Source organism: Urocitellus parryii, chromosome 10, assembly GCF_045843805.1.
Source record: "Urocitellus parryii isolate mUroPar1 chromosome 10, mUroPar1.hap1, whole genome shotgun sequence".
In the NCBI taxonomy this organism is placed as follows: Eukaryota; Metazoa; Chordata; class Mammalia; order Rodentia; family Sciuridae; genus Urocitellus; species Urocitellus parryii.
In genome coordinates, this window is record NC_135540.1 from 54,415,064 (window position 1) to 54,432,796 (window position 17,733).

Consider the following 17,733-nt stretch of genomic DNA (forward strand, 5'->3'; position numbering starts at 1 on the left):
AAATTCAAAGATGGCCCAAATGACCTTTGCCCCCAGTGTTTACCATGATCCCTTGCTGCATGGCCAAAATAATATTATTTGGTAGGTCTAACCTTATCACTTAAGACCTTTAAATGGAAAAAAGATAAAGAAAAAGAATTCAGTTAGTAGCAAAACAGAAGCTAGAGAAATCTGAAGCATGAGACAGATTCCACGAATGAGGGAGATTCTACTACTGAGATGGAGGGGTCCACAAGGAAGGACCGAACTTGACCTCTAGACACAGGGAGCAATCCTCAGGCAGCAATCCTCAGGCAACAGCTAGTAAGAGGATAGGGATATCAATCCTAGAGCTATAAAGAATTGAATTCTGCTAAGGACCAACATGGAAATGGATCCTTTTCAGAGCTATCATATAAGAGGCCAGTGCAGCCAGAGAACTCAGGCAAGCTTACCCAGTCATCTGCGCTAAAGAAATGCAAGAGAATAAACTGGTAGTGTCTTAAGCCACTAAGTTAGTGATAATGTGTTACTTTAGCAATAGAAAACTAGTACTATAAGCAACTGGGAAACAGTGACTTATATGTTTAGAGTCATGGCATAGAAAGTCTCCTAGAAAAGTAATAAAAGAAAGGAAGATCTAAAAATGCCCTGAAGGACACACATAAGTAGAGTGTTTTTTAAAATGTCACTAACAGGACATGCATTCAAAATATGAAAGAAATACTCTTTTGAAAACATAAACATACCAGACAATGAACATTCACATCCACTTATCCCTCCCTTTCCACAAGACACTTTCATTCATGGGCACTTAATCATATAAATAAATGTGCACTTATCTATTCAAATAAAAATGTTTACTTTCTCAAAAGAGAAAAAAATACAAATAAGAAAAGTGAATGATTTCTATGTTTGTAATGTCTGCAACAGACTTTAATACTGCAGTCCTAAAACTAAATTTCCTTGAGTGACTATTTTAGCTAATATGAACCTCCTTAACTTTCTAAATATAAACACATGATTTTTATCACAATTCCTATCAATAATATCTTGCCTGAAATCCTCATGATTTTTTTTTCTCCTAAGCCTTGTTTTACACTGGTATTTAATCAAATCAAAAGCTGCAAAATCATTAATTACATAAAAGCTGGCATTGACTAATGACCATTAATCAAACTTAAGGCAACCTCATATGTGCATAATTAATAACTGTGTTTTCTCACTACATCAAAGACTATTGCCTTTCCACAAAATTTTAATCACTTTCCAACATATTCTCATCAACTTAATTATATTTGAACACAAATATAAAAAGTTAGAAAATGAAGGGAGTTTTAAAGCTTCCCAAGTTACAACTTATTAAGATTTAGTAACCAAAAAAAAAAAAATTCCAAGGAAATGAGCCATTCATGCAACTAATATAGAATTCATCTTTGGAAAATCTTATGAGAACTGATGTAATTATTTAGCTTTTTGAATGATTAAAAGAAAGACTTAAAACAATACTACACAGATTTAACCAAACATCAAAGTTATCAAGGGCTTACCAGCACATCAGTCAACCACATACAGATGGATTCTAGGGTCCTGCGTGTGATTAAATTAGCTGACCATGCAAAGGGACCACAGAAATGAAACATATCGGCACAAGAAGTGTGAAAGAAAAGCTCAACTCTTTTTGAGGTTAATTTTGTTTTCTTAGCACAACAAAATAGAAATGCACCTAAGTTTGACATATTTAGCCACTGGCAGTATGATTCTCTTCATTGCTCTCCCTTGCCACTATGTGAGTGAATTAATTCAGTTAATCACAACTCTGAGAACAAGCTGACATTCATAACCGCTTGTACACAGCCTAAACAAATAATCTGTGTGTTGGGTGAGATACCCAAAACACTCTATCCCAGCAGTCCACTTCTGACACTGTGTGTATCATAGACTATAGGAAGGTGCTACTACCCTTCCTCTGGGGGTTAGGTGGGAGCCTTTTAAAAGAATTACCAATGGGTAGACCTCCCCATGGACTAAGTAAATTAGAATGTTTGATTGTGGCCTACATAAAGTTAACCACGAAAGGACAGGACAGGACCTGAAACCTTTTAATCCTCCTTTATAATTTATATTTTAAGGTTTCAATAATCTTATGTGGCAATGCAGTTCAAAGTTTACTATAATTGCTTTCATTTTTCTTGTAATTCTTCCTTTTAAAGCTTCAAAAGAGGCATCCCCTTGGTAGAAAAAGTCAATTTATAACCTTCAGCATACACTTTTAAGGCTAGTATTTTTAGTGAAACTATAGTATGTGTATATAAATATACATGCATACATATATACATTTTTGGGGTGGCAGTACTGGAGCATGAGCTCAGGACCTCATACAGGCTAGGAAGGCACTCTTCTGTAGCAAGCCAGCCATGCTGTGTGTGAGCCACCATGTACCGTAGCCTAGGGAATAGAAACATCTGGTGTCTGGGAACTACCAGTAGACATTTCCTCTGTGTGCGATTGCCCAGAGACATTGTGAATTCCTGTTCCAATCTGTCATGTCCCACACAGCACCTGAGATGGGTGTGACCTGACAAGATGCTAATTAACCTGATAATTGCAAGACATCAGGAAGCAACACTGCCTTAGAAAGCTTATCGCCACCTTTGATATCCTCCCTTAAATGAACTACTGGAGCCATTTTTCTTTTGTCTAGTTCCAGCTCTCATGTGGACTGGATTTATCAGGGCCTCTGCTTTTGAAAATATATTTCAGACTCTGTCATTTGTTCTTCACTAATTATCCTAGACCTTACACCCTCCTCGGCAGGAAGAAAATTCCCCAACAAGAAGCTGGCCGTTACCCATACTCTTCCACTGAGTTATGTTCCCAAGTCCTTTTAAAAATTTTATTTTGAGACAGTCTTTGCAAGTTGCCCAGGTTGGTCTTCAACTTGCAATTCTCCTGCCTCAGCCTCCTCAGTAGCTGGAATTACAGGCTTGCATCATTGTGGCCCGCTACACATATATTTTTAAAGGTTTTTCTAAAAAACCAAAAACCCACATGATGTCAAACTATTTATTCCTAGATGTTTGGAATCTGATTTTGTACAAGGATAAAAATGTTCTGGTTAGCTGCAAATTCTGGTGGTTCAGAACTAAGCTGGAATCTGGGTTACAGTGTTCAGGGAACACATCTAAGAAATGGTTAGGAGTTCTTTAACACTTGCCTGCATCAGTTATGAAAACCTTTTTGGTTCATTCACTCTCAGAAGACTTTCTTTTATTTTTAGCTATAGTTATCACTCAGAAAGCCATCTAAAATGTGGACTGTCTTCAGAATTATTTGTCATTAAATGAGAAATGAACAAATTCTCCAATCTCCAATGGCAACAATAATATTTCTTTATTTGGGTAACTTATTTTACCTCAAAGAAATTAACCAAAAAGAAACGTATATCTATTTTAGAAACCATTCCTTAGGGTTTAAATCTAGAATTCAAGGCAGGAGCTTTTTAGCCTATAGGTTGAGGAGGGCAATGAAAACTGTTGTTTTAATTTTAAAAAGGTTTCTTTTTCTTTCCTGTCACACTGTGACAAAATGGGCCACATCAAGTGAGGACATGTCAGGGTCAGCATCATTCCTGAATATGGGGCCAGTGTAAAGTGCCACAGAAAAAAGACAAGACAGAGTCAATTTTCAGTAGTGCCTGTCAAGAAAGTTGACACTGATCAAAAGTAAACAAATAAATGTATTCTACTTGCTGAATCTGTTTTACTTGCTGAGTGTTAATCATAATTTGTACTATAAAAGCAAGTGTACTGTACATGAGTCTCAAAACAAGTCTTATGTATAAGCACCTACTGAAATATCAAAATAACTAGTTACTCCAAATCATAGAAAAAGCTACAGATTTTGATATAGGGGGAAATTGCCTTGTCCACCGCCATCATTCCAGAGATTAGAAAATAAGGACAAAAAAAAAAAAAAAAAAAAACCCTTAAAACTTAGGACTAATTAGATCGCATAGCAAAGACAGGGCTAGAATGTGTAACTTCTGATTCTACAGCTTCACAGTGCCACTTTAAATGCACAGCTTGCACCACCTATAGAAATTACCTATAGTCAGAAATTACCATAACTTTGTCAGTCAAAGGGAGATACATATGTGCTCAATACCAGCAATAATTTGTACCAACACTTGGTAGCAGACATGGTAGACACAGAACTCTCAATTTTGCCTTTCAACTCAAAATTCCTGAAACCATGAACAATAAAGCAGATTCAATTTTTATTTCTACTTCTAACTTTTAAATGAGAGATGAGTTGCCTTATTCTGAGTGGGTGCAACAAAGCCAGTCATCTGAACAGTTGTAAAGATGAAGTAACACTCGAAAGCTCTGGAAGCAGCTTGGACTGCAAAGGGCTACACAGACTTGTGCAGAGAATGCAAAACTTACTGTTCAGAATCATAGTAGTCCATGCGCTTCTTCTTCTTGTTGTAAGCTGCAACTCGGAAGGGAACTATTTCCAAGGTGATTAGGCCAGGGGCCATTGTCAGCACTTTGGCACCATGGGTTGGCTCATAAAGATCCTTCCCTGTTTCCGGATGAGGCATGCCAGCGGGATCTCGTCCAACAATGTAAAAATTGGCTCCTGCCACCATCCTTGCTCGGCAATGCCACTGCACCTAGAATTAAAGTTTGCATATTAGATATCTATACTTTTATGACCAAGTACTGAAAAGTAGTAAATGGATAATAAATACAGGTACTTGCATTTTTTTAAGCAAAGTTTTAGAAGTGCAGTATATAAGGGCAATCCCTTAACTGAATTCCCATAATTGAATTAGTCATACTGAAGGGTTTCAGCTTTTTTGGGGTAAGCTCCTATTTTCTGTAGTGCTGTGGATGGAACCCAGGGCCTTATAGATGCTAAGCAAAGCAAGTTCTCTACCACTGAGCTGCACCCTCAGCCCTTTGACTTTTTGTGACATCTCTACTGGTACATACTTCTGCTACTTTGTCTAGACTCTGTCACATACTACATAATAGAGACATTATTTTCACATCATTTAGATTTCCTACTACGAAAGATGCTGTTTTGTTCTTATTCTACTCACTTTATTTTCCATTCCATTTACTCCAGTGACATCAATATTTTTGGTAAAATCACTTGTAAAATGGAAATTATAATGGTATTTATCTCATAAAATTTCAGAGGAAAAAAATGAAACTTGAGGGCTTGGAGTCGTACATGGTACACAATAAGAATACAATAAATGCTAGCCATTATCAGCTTTATTATTCCCCTCCTTATACAACTGCTTGCTCTTCCTAGTCAATAATTACCTTGACTTTCTGTCCCTTATTTTTCAGTACTTGTGTTTCTATGTACGGTGCTGCATCCTTCTTTGTGAATACACAGTTATACCACTCCCATCCTCCCTGGCAGTGTGACCATATGGCTGAATTCTGGCCAAAGAACAGAGCCAAAGTCATATGTAGTACCTCTAAATGTGGCCCATAAAGGCCCCGCAGCACTACGGTGGTTCTCTTTCCCCATTTGACAGCTGAACAGAGAGAACCCCAAGCTCCTGTAACTGAATCTTATTTTACTTGAGCACTGGTATGACTTGCATTGAGCTGTGCTAGTTCTGTATGAACAAGATGGTAAACATGATGCTAACAGACTTGGTTTCCACACACAGGTGCATGCTACACCTTCTTCCACCCACGTCATTCCCCTTTGCTCCCACACAGAAGACACACCAATGGCCTCTACTAATTCAGATTCAGAAATTTTACCTAGGGATCAAGCAGACTTTTAGGATCAATTAATTACTCTGCAACTCAATGGAAAATATTTTCTACCTCATGAATATTAGAAGCTGCTTCTACTGAGTTAAATGAACTTGATTTGTTCATTAAATATCTCTCAAACACCAAAATATTGGTAAAATGAGAATGTCTTAATTTTAATGTTAGGAAGTTCAAATCATTTAATCCAAACCCTTTTGTAGTTTTAAAACAAGAGAGGAAACTGGAGAGCTCCCATCCCCCACAAATTAAGCACCTTACTATGGGGTTAGTTATGCTCTATACTGTGGGCAGCAGCTAGTTCTAATTGAATTTTATAAAAATTATCAGAAAAATCAACTCACCTCTTAGACTTTTATAGGTTATATGAATAAATTAAATGTAAGTAGAACAAACAGGGTATCAACATTCTCCTATAGGCGACTAACTTCAATTTACATTTTAGTGAATGGTTTTCCAAGGAGAACTACTTTAAAAATTGTAACCAACATAAATAAATAGAAGGCCTATTGTTGAGTCAACTTATAACCTGAGAAATTAATAACCTTTAACCAAGAGGGTGCAAAGCAAGCGAGCTACAGAGATTTCCAGTTAGGAATGCAGACTTCGGAGTCAGGCTATCCTAGGTGACATGCTGCCTAGAAGAGGGGGCTGAAAACCAGGAAGATGCCTGTTTATCTCCCTGGCAGACTTAGGTCAGGAGGTATTATCTTGTGATGCCCAGAAGTCAGCATGGTGTCTGAAGGAATATAAGGTAATTTCTAAAGGTTTTCTAGAAAGCCCTGTAAGAGTCTGTAAATGGTCAATCAACAACAAACGATTTATTTTCTGCTTCACTTGTATCTATGAGCCAACTAACAAATACTATTATTTTCTGATTACAAAAGTAATTTAAATCATATGTGGCAAACCCTGCTGTTTGTCTCTGCAAGTATCACTCATCATCTCCCTAATCTTCCTATTCCTCAATGGCAGAAGCTTCCTCACTCTGGGAAGGATGAAAATGCCAGGTCTTTGCTCTCACAGCCTTCCTAGCCACTCACCAAGAGCATCTGAGCACATAAAGGAACCCACAAGGGTTCTGCTGAAGGTTTCTGTAAACTTTTTTCTTCCCTAAATCTCATTTATCTGAAAATAGCTTTACTTCACATTTACTTTTTAATGATATTTTTGCTTGAATATAGATTAAAAGGTTTTTTTTACTTCACCCTTTTTTCTTCTTTAAATTTTTCTTTAACCAATTTTGTCCTATTGGAACACACAGAAAAACAAATTGAACTACTATGTATAACCAGAAACTCTAATAAAATAAATATTTTAAAAACAACAACAACAAAAAATTTTGAAACCAGGCACACCTGTGACCCCAGTGATTAAGAAGGTTGAGGCAGGAAGATCACAAGTTGGAGGCCAGCCTCAGCAACTTACCAAGACCCTTTCTCAAAATTTAAAAATTCTAAAAAGACTGGGGTTATAGCTCAGTGGGATAGCACCCCTGGACTCAATCCTAAAAAAAAAAAAAAAAAAAAAAACCACTTAAATTGAGCAATAAATATATTATGGTAACTTTGAATATTTGTGCTGTGTTTGCAGAATTGGAAACTTGAGACTTAATGGGTTAAGATATTACTCCACTTCTTCTGTTTCTTACTGAGAAGTCGGCCGTCATCCTATTGCTCCTATGGATGAAATGTTCCCTCTCCCACCCCTATCTCCTTTTCTCTTTACAAATAATTTTCAGCTGAATAATTATATATGCATATTTTATTGTTTTTCCCTTTGGATTCATCCTGAGATTCACTATGTTTCTTAAATGTGTAGGGTTTTTTTTAACCAATTTCAACCATTATTTTTTCAAAACTTTTTCTGTTCCATAATCTCCTTCTTTCCCTCACTCCCCGCCTTTCAGAATTTCAACCAGACATACATTATACATCTAATGATATTCCCAAATCACTCAGGCTCTGCTCATCTTTTCCCCCCAATTTTTTTCCTTTTGTTAAAATAAGTTTCTGATTTTTGCTCATTGACTTCTTCTGCCAATTCTAGTCTACATTTAAGGGCATCCAGTAAATGCTTTCACTTCAGATACTATTCTCCTGGTAATTCCAACATTACTGCCATCTCATTGTATGTTTTTAGTGACAGCTTTTATTCTAGATCAGAAGTCACAACTGCTTCCTTCCAGTAATTTATTGTTGTATGATGGGCTAGTAAATGATTTAAGGAATCTGAATTGCATTGTTTTCCTCTGGAGTATTCAGAGTCAATTCTAGCAAGCAGGTAACTGAGTGACATCTCTCCTTATCTTTTTGTGGCTTGGCTTTAGACCTTGTTGGGTGGGTCTGGTCTAGTTTTTTCTATCATTTATGAAACAATTCTCTCTCGACTTCAAATTTATCCCTTGGTACCCACTCAGAGATGACAGATTGAATATTTTAAGCATTTCTTCTTTACAGTGAGCATGATGCTAATTTTTATCAGTTGAAGACATTGCAGGAGGAAGGCTGCTTCTCCTCCTGGTCCTGGTAAACTACATTTTACTTTTCTGGCTTCTACTGCATGGTCTGTCAGTCGTGACTGTGTAGGGAACATCTGATGGCACTCTGCGCCAGCAGCTTGCTGCACAATCCTTCTCACAGACCTCAAAGCCCTAGTCTGAACTCAGTGACCAGATTGCTGCAGTCCTCCTCCCATGGACACAGGGCCACTCCAAGCCTTGCCTCAGCAGGGGATCCCTGCCTCCCACTGCACGCTGCCAGCCTGTGCTCACATGTGCCCCAGATGGTTGTTTCTATGTCCAAACCAATATATATTTCACCCACTGTGCATCCAGCACAAGTGTGCTCCTGACACCAACTCACTCCAAGTTCCCGCTCAGCAGCCTGAGCTACGTCTGAGCTCTAGAGTGCTATTTTCTGCTCTCTGGAATCTATGAGCCAATTCTGGTCCAACAATCCAGTGAAATTCTCCACCATACAGTAGGCTGAATCCATACCTTCTTCAAGGAGGTCTAAAGCCCAGTCTTAGGAAAGGTTCTAACTGGACTGGACTGCATCTTCCAATTCTGTGACCTGTAGTGTCTCCACATCTCCCTCAAACTTACTGCAGACACTCTACCAGGCCTTGCAGAGTTGCACAAGCACAGTCCAATGGATGATGGAAAACACTCTCAAAGTCCTGTGCTCTTCTCTGTGTTGCCCTCTCCTCTCGGTAAGCACTCAGCAAGTGAGCTGTTCCACAGCCATGATTCCAGTCTCTGCTTCCCAAGCTCGGCAAGACCACTGTGCTTTACTGGGTTCCAACTGCCTGGAGGAGGTCAGGAGACTGTCTCCAGGCAGAGAACCAGAGGTCACGTAGCAGTGGGGTTTTTTTGGTTGTTGTTGTTTGTGTGTTTTTTTTTAATCTCTCAGGACCATATTCCTATTCTCCTGTTTTCCAATGTTTTGATTGAAAGTTTCACTATTTTACAGCAAAAAATAATACAAAACAGAGAAAAGGTAAAAACATGAATATTTCAACAATGAGAAAATCACAAAGTGCAATATGTTCTCCTAATGAAACACCATGACACATATGTGAAAATGAATGAACTACAGCTATACACACAACCACATGGAAGAATCCTGGTAACATAAAGGTACCTGAAAGTACCATAAGCAATAAAAGCAAGTCCAAAACAACAACATAGCATTATACCTTTCTTTAAAAGTTGTAAAAAAAGTAAAGCTAATAAATAGATCATTTAAGCACATGTACATGTGATAAACTGTGTGTGTATGGGCACACGCAAGGGTGTGTGTATGCACAGACAAGGAAAAATATACAAAATTAAAGACCCTGATTACCCACTGGGGGAAAGGAACGGCAGGAGAGACATGGGACTATTAGAAGCACCTGGTAGATATGTTATATTTCTCAGAGGCAATTCATAGTTCTTCAGTAAATGGTTTTAAAAAATATCAAATAATTGGGCATGGTGGTGCACACCTGAAATTCCATCAACTCCAGAGGTTGAGGCAGAAGGATCACAAATTCAAGTCCACCCTCAAGCAACTTAGCAAGGCCAAAAGAAATTTAGTAAGACCCTGTCTCAAAATAAAAAGGGCTGAGGATAGAGCTTTATGGTAAAGTGCCCCTGGGTTCAACCCCCAATACCAAAACAAAAAATAAAAATGAATATATGATTGAAATCTTAAAAGAGCAATCAATTCATGAACAAATGATTATGATAAAGTACCATGTACCACAGATTATGACCAATCTAATTTGATGTACCTGAGGCCCATGTAAGATCTTTTTAGAAAGCAGTATTAATTTGAATCCTTGCCATGTATTACTTTTTTTTTTCTTTTTTTTTTTTTAAGAGAGAGTGGGAGAGGGGGAGGGAGGGAGGGAGGGAGGGAGGGAGGGAGGGAGAGAGAGAGAGAGAGAGAGAGAGAGAGAGAGAGAGAATTTTTAATATTTATTTTTTAGTTCTTGGTGGACACAACATCTTTGTTGGTATGTGGTGCTGAGGATCGAACCCGGGCCGCACGGATGCCAGGCGAGCGCGCTACCACTTGAGCCACATCCCCAGCCCCTGTATTACTTTTTCAATGTAACAGGAACATGGTAGAAAACTTATTGAGGTTCACATTTCACAACAAAGATTTTGGATGCAAGACTGTGAATCTATTTAATACTACTCAAGAAACTTGTGAATAAAATGAATGAGTTGAAGACAGAATTATCCAAAACCCCAAAGAAGTTTAAAACTATAACTACTATTTGGGAGTGGTATGGCTTATATAGTTAGGCTCAGATCTCAAGAAGTAAAAAGTCCCTGTAGATTGTTGGAGCTTCTGGAAATGTTCACAGGTAAGAACAGGTTTATAGCCTAACAGATACCCTACTTATTGCTCCAGATACTGGTGTAAAACAAGGCATTCACATGGCAATATGTCCCCATTGTCCCTGTTTAAGGGCATCTGCTCATTTACACAGAGTCAGTTTCTACCAAGGAGTCATTTAACAGTGCATGAATAACTTTTGTGATAAAACAAAGTACCACCTCCAACAAATGAGTTTTTTGCCCAAATGTAATTGATAATCCTCATTAAAACTTCATGAGCCTTGGATATAGCTGTTCATTATACATAGCCACATTCCAAATTGTACCTTCCTCTTAGCACTTCCATGTAACAGGTCTTAGAAAGCATCATTTGTTCTTTATAAACACAGATTTAGTATTTAATGAGGTGAGACACAGAATTTCCTATATTGCCACTGAACTCCTCACATGGTTAAAAATGTACACTGATAACACCATTTTAGCATTAAAAAGTTAATTCTACCCCCAATCTTCCTCTCACCCCATTCCTAAAATGGAATTTAGGAATCAAGACATTAAATCTTTATAGACTGGAAAATCAGGAACATCCTGTTGATAATCAAACAGTCTTAACAGCTGCTCATTGTTCTGAAAAGCATCTGTGCTAAGGAAACAAATCTGGTATCAATGCCTTCTAAATGACCTACAGAAAACGATTAAAGGAAGAATCATTGTTTTTATTTTATTATTATTAGTTGGCAAATAAGTGTTACTGGCAGACTTCTTCCTGATGTCACTAGAAAAGCTACAAAAACAAGGGTGTGTGTATGTGTGTATTATTATAAGAAAATGCTTCACTTAAAGGTTTGCAAATGCACCAAATAAGTCAAACACACAAGTGATGGATTAAAGAAAAAGAAATGGAAAATGGATAGCTTTCATAAGCCACTTAAGCTAACAGTTTAAATACTGCCAGGTCATAAGCCTTAAAACATGTAATGGTTTAAAATATGAAGATGTTTACTAGAATTTCCAAAGTTTATAACTTAAAAGTTCAGATGTTAAAACTGCCTTTTGCCCAGGCACCAGATCTGGAGCTTCCTGATGAGAACCACATCTCTTAGTTCATAATTTACATTTTGAGCAGAGGTCTACTGACAAATACAACTTTAGTGTGACTGCGTACTCTTCCTAACAAATAAGGTACTTCTAGGCATTTGGTGGCAATGAAATGAAAGCAAAGGCGGCACCAGCCTGTCAACCAGGTCCACTGCCATCCCAGCTCTGCATCTCTTTGGTCTTAAGGCTGACAAAGACCCTCCTCTTGACTCAACTTTAGTCAGGCTGATGTGGGTACACTAGTCTTGTCCTTCAGTGTCCATCTTTTTGGGGGACTGCATTACCCAGCTATAGCAAAATTCTTGCTAAGCCTGTTCATTGAGAATCCCCCACCTCCATATTGGATGGTCCTCCATGTCTGCTCAAATTCCTCATCCTCCATGCACCCCAGGTGACACGTGTTAGCCTACTTTCACCAAGAATCCTAACTACAACTGTCAATATCTAATGTTTTTTTCCTCATTTTCTGTCCCCCGAGCCTTCCCTGCTCTTTTGCTATAAATCCCCATTTGTCTGCACTGTATTCAGAATTGAGTTTCACTCTATCTATAATGAAGTCTCTCTTCCCCTGTTGCAATAATTCCTGAATAAAATTCGATTTTACTTCTATCCAGCTTGGGGTTTCTTTGATAGAGATTAAGTTACTTTCTCTGAGTTTCAGTAACCTCACCTGTAAAATGGGAAAAAAAATGTGTATTTCACAAGCATAAGTTCAGTATGTGACACATATGCAGGCATTCAAAAATGGCTACTTTCATTTTATATAGTAATAACTTTTTTATTATTAAACACCACACGGCATTTCAATTCAGGCTGTAGATGCAAGCTCTGACACGAAGCCTATGAGAGGTAGGCCATCTCAAGCTTTCTGCTACATTCAAAACTCCAGGTCTTCCAAAAGACTTCCAAAAGACTGTTTATTGAGAATCCCCCACCTCCATATTGCTATATATACGAAGCAGCCTTGAGATAGAGACAGCTCCCTCATGTGGGAACAGAATAGGTTACTGGGAATGTGCAGCACAGTGATTTTTCAGGCACAGTAATTTCAGTGTTTTTTTTTTTTTCCCCTAAAGGCAACCAATAATATTAATTCCATATATGGACATGAGTCAGGCAATGTGGTGATTTACATTTAACCTTTTTACTCCCAGCACCAACAACAAAAAACATGGGCAGGTGTTACTACCAACATGAGGCAAGTATCAAAAGAATACAAGAATAAGAACGCAGACTATACAAAGAATATCAAACCACCACTGTAGGCTGGGATAAATGTTTGACAGTCCCTCTGTCACTGGAGAAAGTCTACCACTGATGAATACTAGCCAGATATATCCTCATTCATTCTTTTGGAACTCCTATATCAATTTACTTTCAGTCTGTTTTCAAAAAATAAAGTATCTACATATTTTTAAAAATATTTTAACATTAAATAATAGTAAAACCTCTGTGAAACTGCACAGCATGGTTCTGGAGTCAGATTACATAGGTTCAAATTCCTATGACTACTACTTCTACTACTATCTGAACTTGAGCAAGTTCCTTATCTGTAAATCACAAACAATTGTAATACCTACTCTCATATTATTGTTATAAAGGATTTTGTTAATATATGTAAAGCACTAAGAATATTGCCTGACAAATACAATAAAGTCAGTAAAACTGCTATTATATTTTATTTCTTTATCATTATCTATTAACTGCAACTCATTTACTACACATCTCCATTTCCTCTTCAGTGAAACTGGTCCAATGAGAAGAATTTTGTGGCTGGTAAAGAAACAGTGAAAGTGTTAGCGTGCTTGGCTAAACAGGACTAAAAGATCTAAATGGCTAACATAAAAGAGGATCAAGTTTGGTGGGGTCACACTGCTGATGGGAGTATAAAACAGTACAGTCACACTGGAAAACAGATTGGAGCATCATCTAATGCTGAACATAAAAAGCACACTCCATGACCCAGCAATCCCACTCCAAGCTACAGCCAGCAGACACGTTCACAAGAAGACATCGCTGGAATCTTCATGCCAGCACCACTGTTCATAGCAAAAACCCAGAAATGGCCCACATGCCCCTGAAAGGAACTGGGTGAAATCCTACAACAGAACACGACCCAGCACTGAGAATGAACAACGTGTGCTTTTCTAACTTGCTTCAATACCAAACTAACTACAACAAGAAGGGTGATTTTTTTCACAAGCATAATGGGAACGTTAGAAAAGCCAGACACAAAGGAGTGTATGGTTTCAGTCACAGAAGTATCATGACAGGATGAACTGAATATAGTTGCACAGGGCTCAAGTTCCCCCAGGTCAGGAAGAGTAGTCCCCAGCTCCTTGGAATGCTGCCAATAGACACCCAGCAGGAACTGCCCTCTTTAGAGAGGACCCTGATGACATGAGCAGCAGTGTCAACATGTGCCCCTCCTTAAGCAGCCAAAGCCTGGTTGGCATGGACTGCAGGGTCTGTGTCTCATGCAACTCAGGATATCTCTGAAGGGCCTTTCCAGAACTTCCCTAGGGGCAAACTGTAGGCCTCCACGGACTGAGCTCGACTTTTCCCTCTGCTCAATCCTGCTCCTTTTCTTTCTTTGTCTTCCTTACACAAGTGTTGATTTTAAGAGTTTTCCCTAATAAATCTTCTGAATCCTATTTTTACCCTCTGAGTCTGCTTCCCAGAGTACACAATCCTCAACAGAAGCAAAATGTGTGTATAACATCAGGTGCAAGGACAGAGACTACTGTGGAGAAGGCACGTACAAATTAAAGGGGGCAGAAAAAAAAAAAAAAAGCTTTTGGCACTGATTGAAGTCTTTTTCTTAAAATCTGGGTGCTGTTGATATGCTTGTGTTCAAATAATAAAATTTATTTCATTGCATGCAATGTGTGCTTTTCTAACTTCCTTCAATACAAAACATGTACGTTTTCATGACTTCCTTCAATATGAAGTTACAGTAAGACAAATTAGAAAATGACTAAGAATAAGACAGAAACTTAGTTTTACTTGTACATCCTTTAAATGACCACTCAAGGTGTACACACCTGGTTCAGAGAAGTCTGAAAAGGACTAGGCTGAAATTACAGCCCAACTGGTAGCAAACCAGGCCAGACCCATGCCTCTACTCCTTGGCAACATTTTTGTGTTATTTTTATTAGACCATGCTTTTGAGGGTGGTGACCAGAAGCCAATGCAGGTGCTGCTACAGCCAGGCATTGATGGAGTTTAGGTCATACTTCCACAAAACATATCACCTAAGCATCTAAGAAAACAGCAGAAGCAGGAAGGCCGCTCTCACCTCTCTCCCTCCTCATCCCTGAATAAAGCCTTAAAACCCAGCTGACTTTACCCTGAAGTAGGTCATAAGACCCTCACATTCCCAGATGTCCTCTCTGTACCCAGAGGAAAGGAAGGTTCCTGAAGACACAGAGATATAGAGAAGAATCTGAGCCAACAGGCCTAGCCAAGTTCCCAGAGGGGTCATCATTCCTTTTTCCAAGATATTCCTACACTACTGACTGTCCACTCTTCATCAAGGACCCTGGAATTAAACCAGAGACCCTTCATCTATTAGAAGAAAAAGTAGGCCCAAATCTCCATCATGTCGGATTAAGCCCCAAATTCCTTCGTAAGACTCCTGCGCAAGAATTAAAATCAAGAATCAATAAATGGGACGAATTCAAACTCAAAAGCTTCTCAGCAAAAGAAAGAACCAGTGAGGTAAATAAAGAGCTCACAGAATTGGAGCAAACTTTTACCACTTGGCACATGAGATAGAGCACTAATCTCTAGGATATATAAAGAACTCAAACTCTTAACACCAAAATCATCATCATCATCATCATCAAATCAATAAATGGGCCAATGAACTGAGCAGACACTTCTCAGAAGATGATATGCAATCAATCAACAGATATATGAAAAAGTGTTCAATATCTGTAGCAATTAGAGAAATGCAAATCAAAACCACTCTAAGATTTCATCTCACTCCAGTCAGAAGGGCAGCTATTAAGAATACAAACAACTATAAATGTTGGCAAGGATGTGGGGGAAAGGGTACACTCTTATATTGCTGGTGGGACTGCAAATTGATGCAACCAATCTGGCAAGCAGTATGCAGATTCCTTAGAAAACATGGAACCACCATTTGATCTAGCCATCCCACTCCTTGGTCTATACCCAAAGGACTTAAAAACAGCATACTACAGTGACAAAGCCACATCAATGTCTATAGCAGCTCAATTCACAATAACTAAACTGTGGACCAACCTAGATGTCCCTCAATAGCTGAATGGATAAAGAAACTATGGTATATATACACAATGGAATAATACTCAGCATTAAAGTGAATAAAATTATGGCACATGGAGGTAAGTGGATGGAGTTGGAGAATATCATACTAAGCAAAGTAAGCCAACCCCCCAAAACCAAAGGCCGTATATTCACTCTGATAAGTGGATGCTGATCCATAATGGGCGGGGGCAGGGAGCATGGGAAAAATGGAGGAACTGTGATTGGGCAAAGCGGAGGAATGGAAGACTTATGGGTAGGGGTAGGAAAGACAGTGGAATGAGAGGGCCATCATTACCCTAAGTACATGTATGAAAACATGGATGGCATGACTCTACTTTGTGTTCAACCAGAGACATGAAAATTGTGCTCTATTTGTGTAATGTGAATTGAACTGCATTCTGCTGTCATATATAACTAATTAGAATAAATAAAATTTTAAAAAAACCTTAACAAAGAATTCACAGGATTCTCTCTTTCTTTGGGTCTTTGTTTCCAAAAGCCCCCGTGTCATGTAAAACTTGTACTAAGTAAAGGTGTCCTTTCCTCTGGTTAATCTATCTTTGTTATAGGTGCCTCAGCCTTGAACCAGAATGGGTGAGGAAAGACATCTCTTACCACTCAGGATCAATGATTCAACTTTGCCCTGCAAGAGGATGATGCTAGGGTAAGCCATGACCTTTAGGTTCCTTCTCAAATACCTGGCTCTGAAGTCAGAAGATATAAACATCTTTCCAATTTAAACAAAGGAGTATATCTGGCCCTATATGGTACTCTCTCAAAGAGGACCTTCTGTTTACTATGATTGTCTGTTTTATTATTTTTCTATTCCTCCATTCTTACTTTTTAAAAAGTAAATTTTAGTTCATTTAATTGAGATAATTTCATATCTCTTCCACTTTTAAATAGGCAATATAAGAAACAGAAAGAGGACAAAACAGGCCCTAAACAGGGGAAGGTAAATTCCTTCATTTTCTCAGATGGCTTTTAATGGGATTATTGATCTTAAGCCCATTCCCAATCCTAAATCCATTTGGGTCATTCCCACAGTAAAAAATAATTCTCCTTTAATTTGGGAGAATATCAGTTAAAATATCTTCCTTCAAAATGATATCAAGGGGCTGGGGCTATAGCTCAGTGGTGGAGCACTTGCTTAGCATATGGGAGGCAATGGATTCGATTCTTAGCACCACAAAAAAATATAAAATAAACAAATAAAGGCATTCTGTCCATGTACAACTACGAAAATTATATATATATATGTTTTTAAATGATACCAAAGATGTCATCAGCACTAAGAGAGGTTGGGAGAACTACCAGAACATGAGATAGAGCACTAATCTCTAGGATATATAAAGAACTCAAACTCAAATTTTGTAAAATTTCCAAAACAAAAGGCTCCTCTTTGAAAAGCAAGAACTAAAGGTCAGGGTAGTATCTAGTGAACATGAAGGGACATCACTGGCCAGTTCTTAAAGAGAGCGGAATGTGGAGCATTACTTGACAAGGGAGTTTCAATGCAATGTTTAGGCTGGCCCTGAAAGAAGAGTCAAATACAACTTCATCTTTTATCCTGTTGTTATTGCTTCTTTTGTCTGTTTTTCTCAGATAAAGAGGTAACAGAGTATACAACCCCATAACTAAACTCCAATAAAAATGTTTAGGCTTGATCCCAAAGAACAGTTAAATGTCTTGGATTCCCTTTGAAATTGTTTCTGGAGGAGG

The 17,733-nt window shown here is 38.3% G+C and overlaps 1 protein-coding gene across 1 annotated transcript in view; it reads right to left on the minus strand.

The window, feature by feature from the left end:
* Papss1 (3'-phosphoadenosine 5'-phosphosulfate synthase 1) overlaps nucleotides 1–17,733 on the minus strand; it is a 110,158-nt gene that overhangs the window by 8,997 nt on the left and 83,428 nt on the right. Inside the window, exon 11 of the mRNA XM_026403185.2 lies at nucleotides 4,428–4,657. Within this exon, the coding sequence (XP_026258970.1) occupies nucleotides 4,428–4,657 (230 nt within the window). The remainder of the gene's footprint in view (nucleotides 1–4,427; nucleotides 4,658–17,733) is intronic.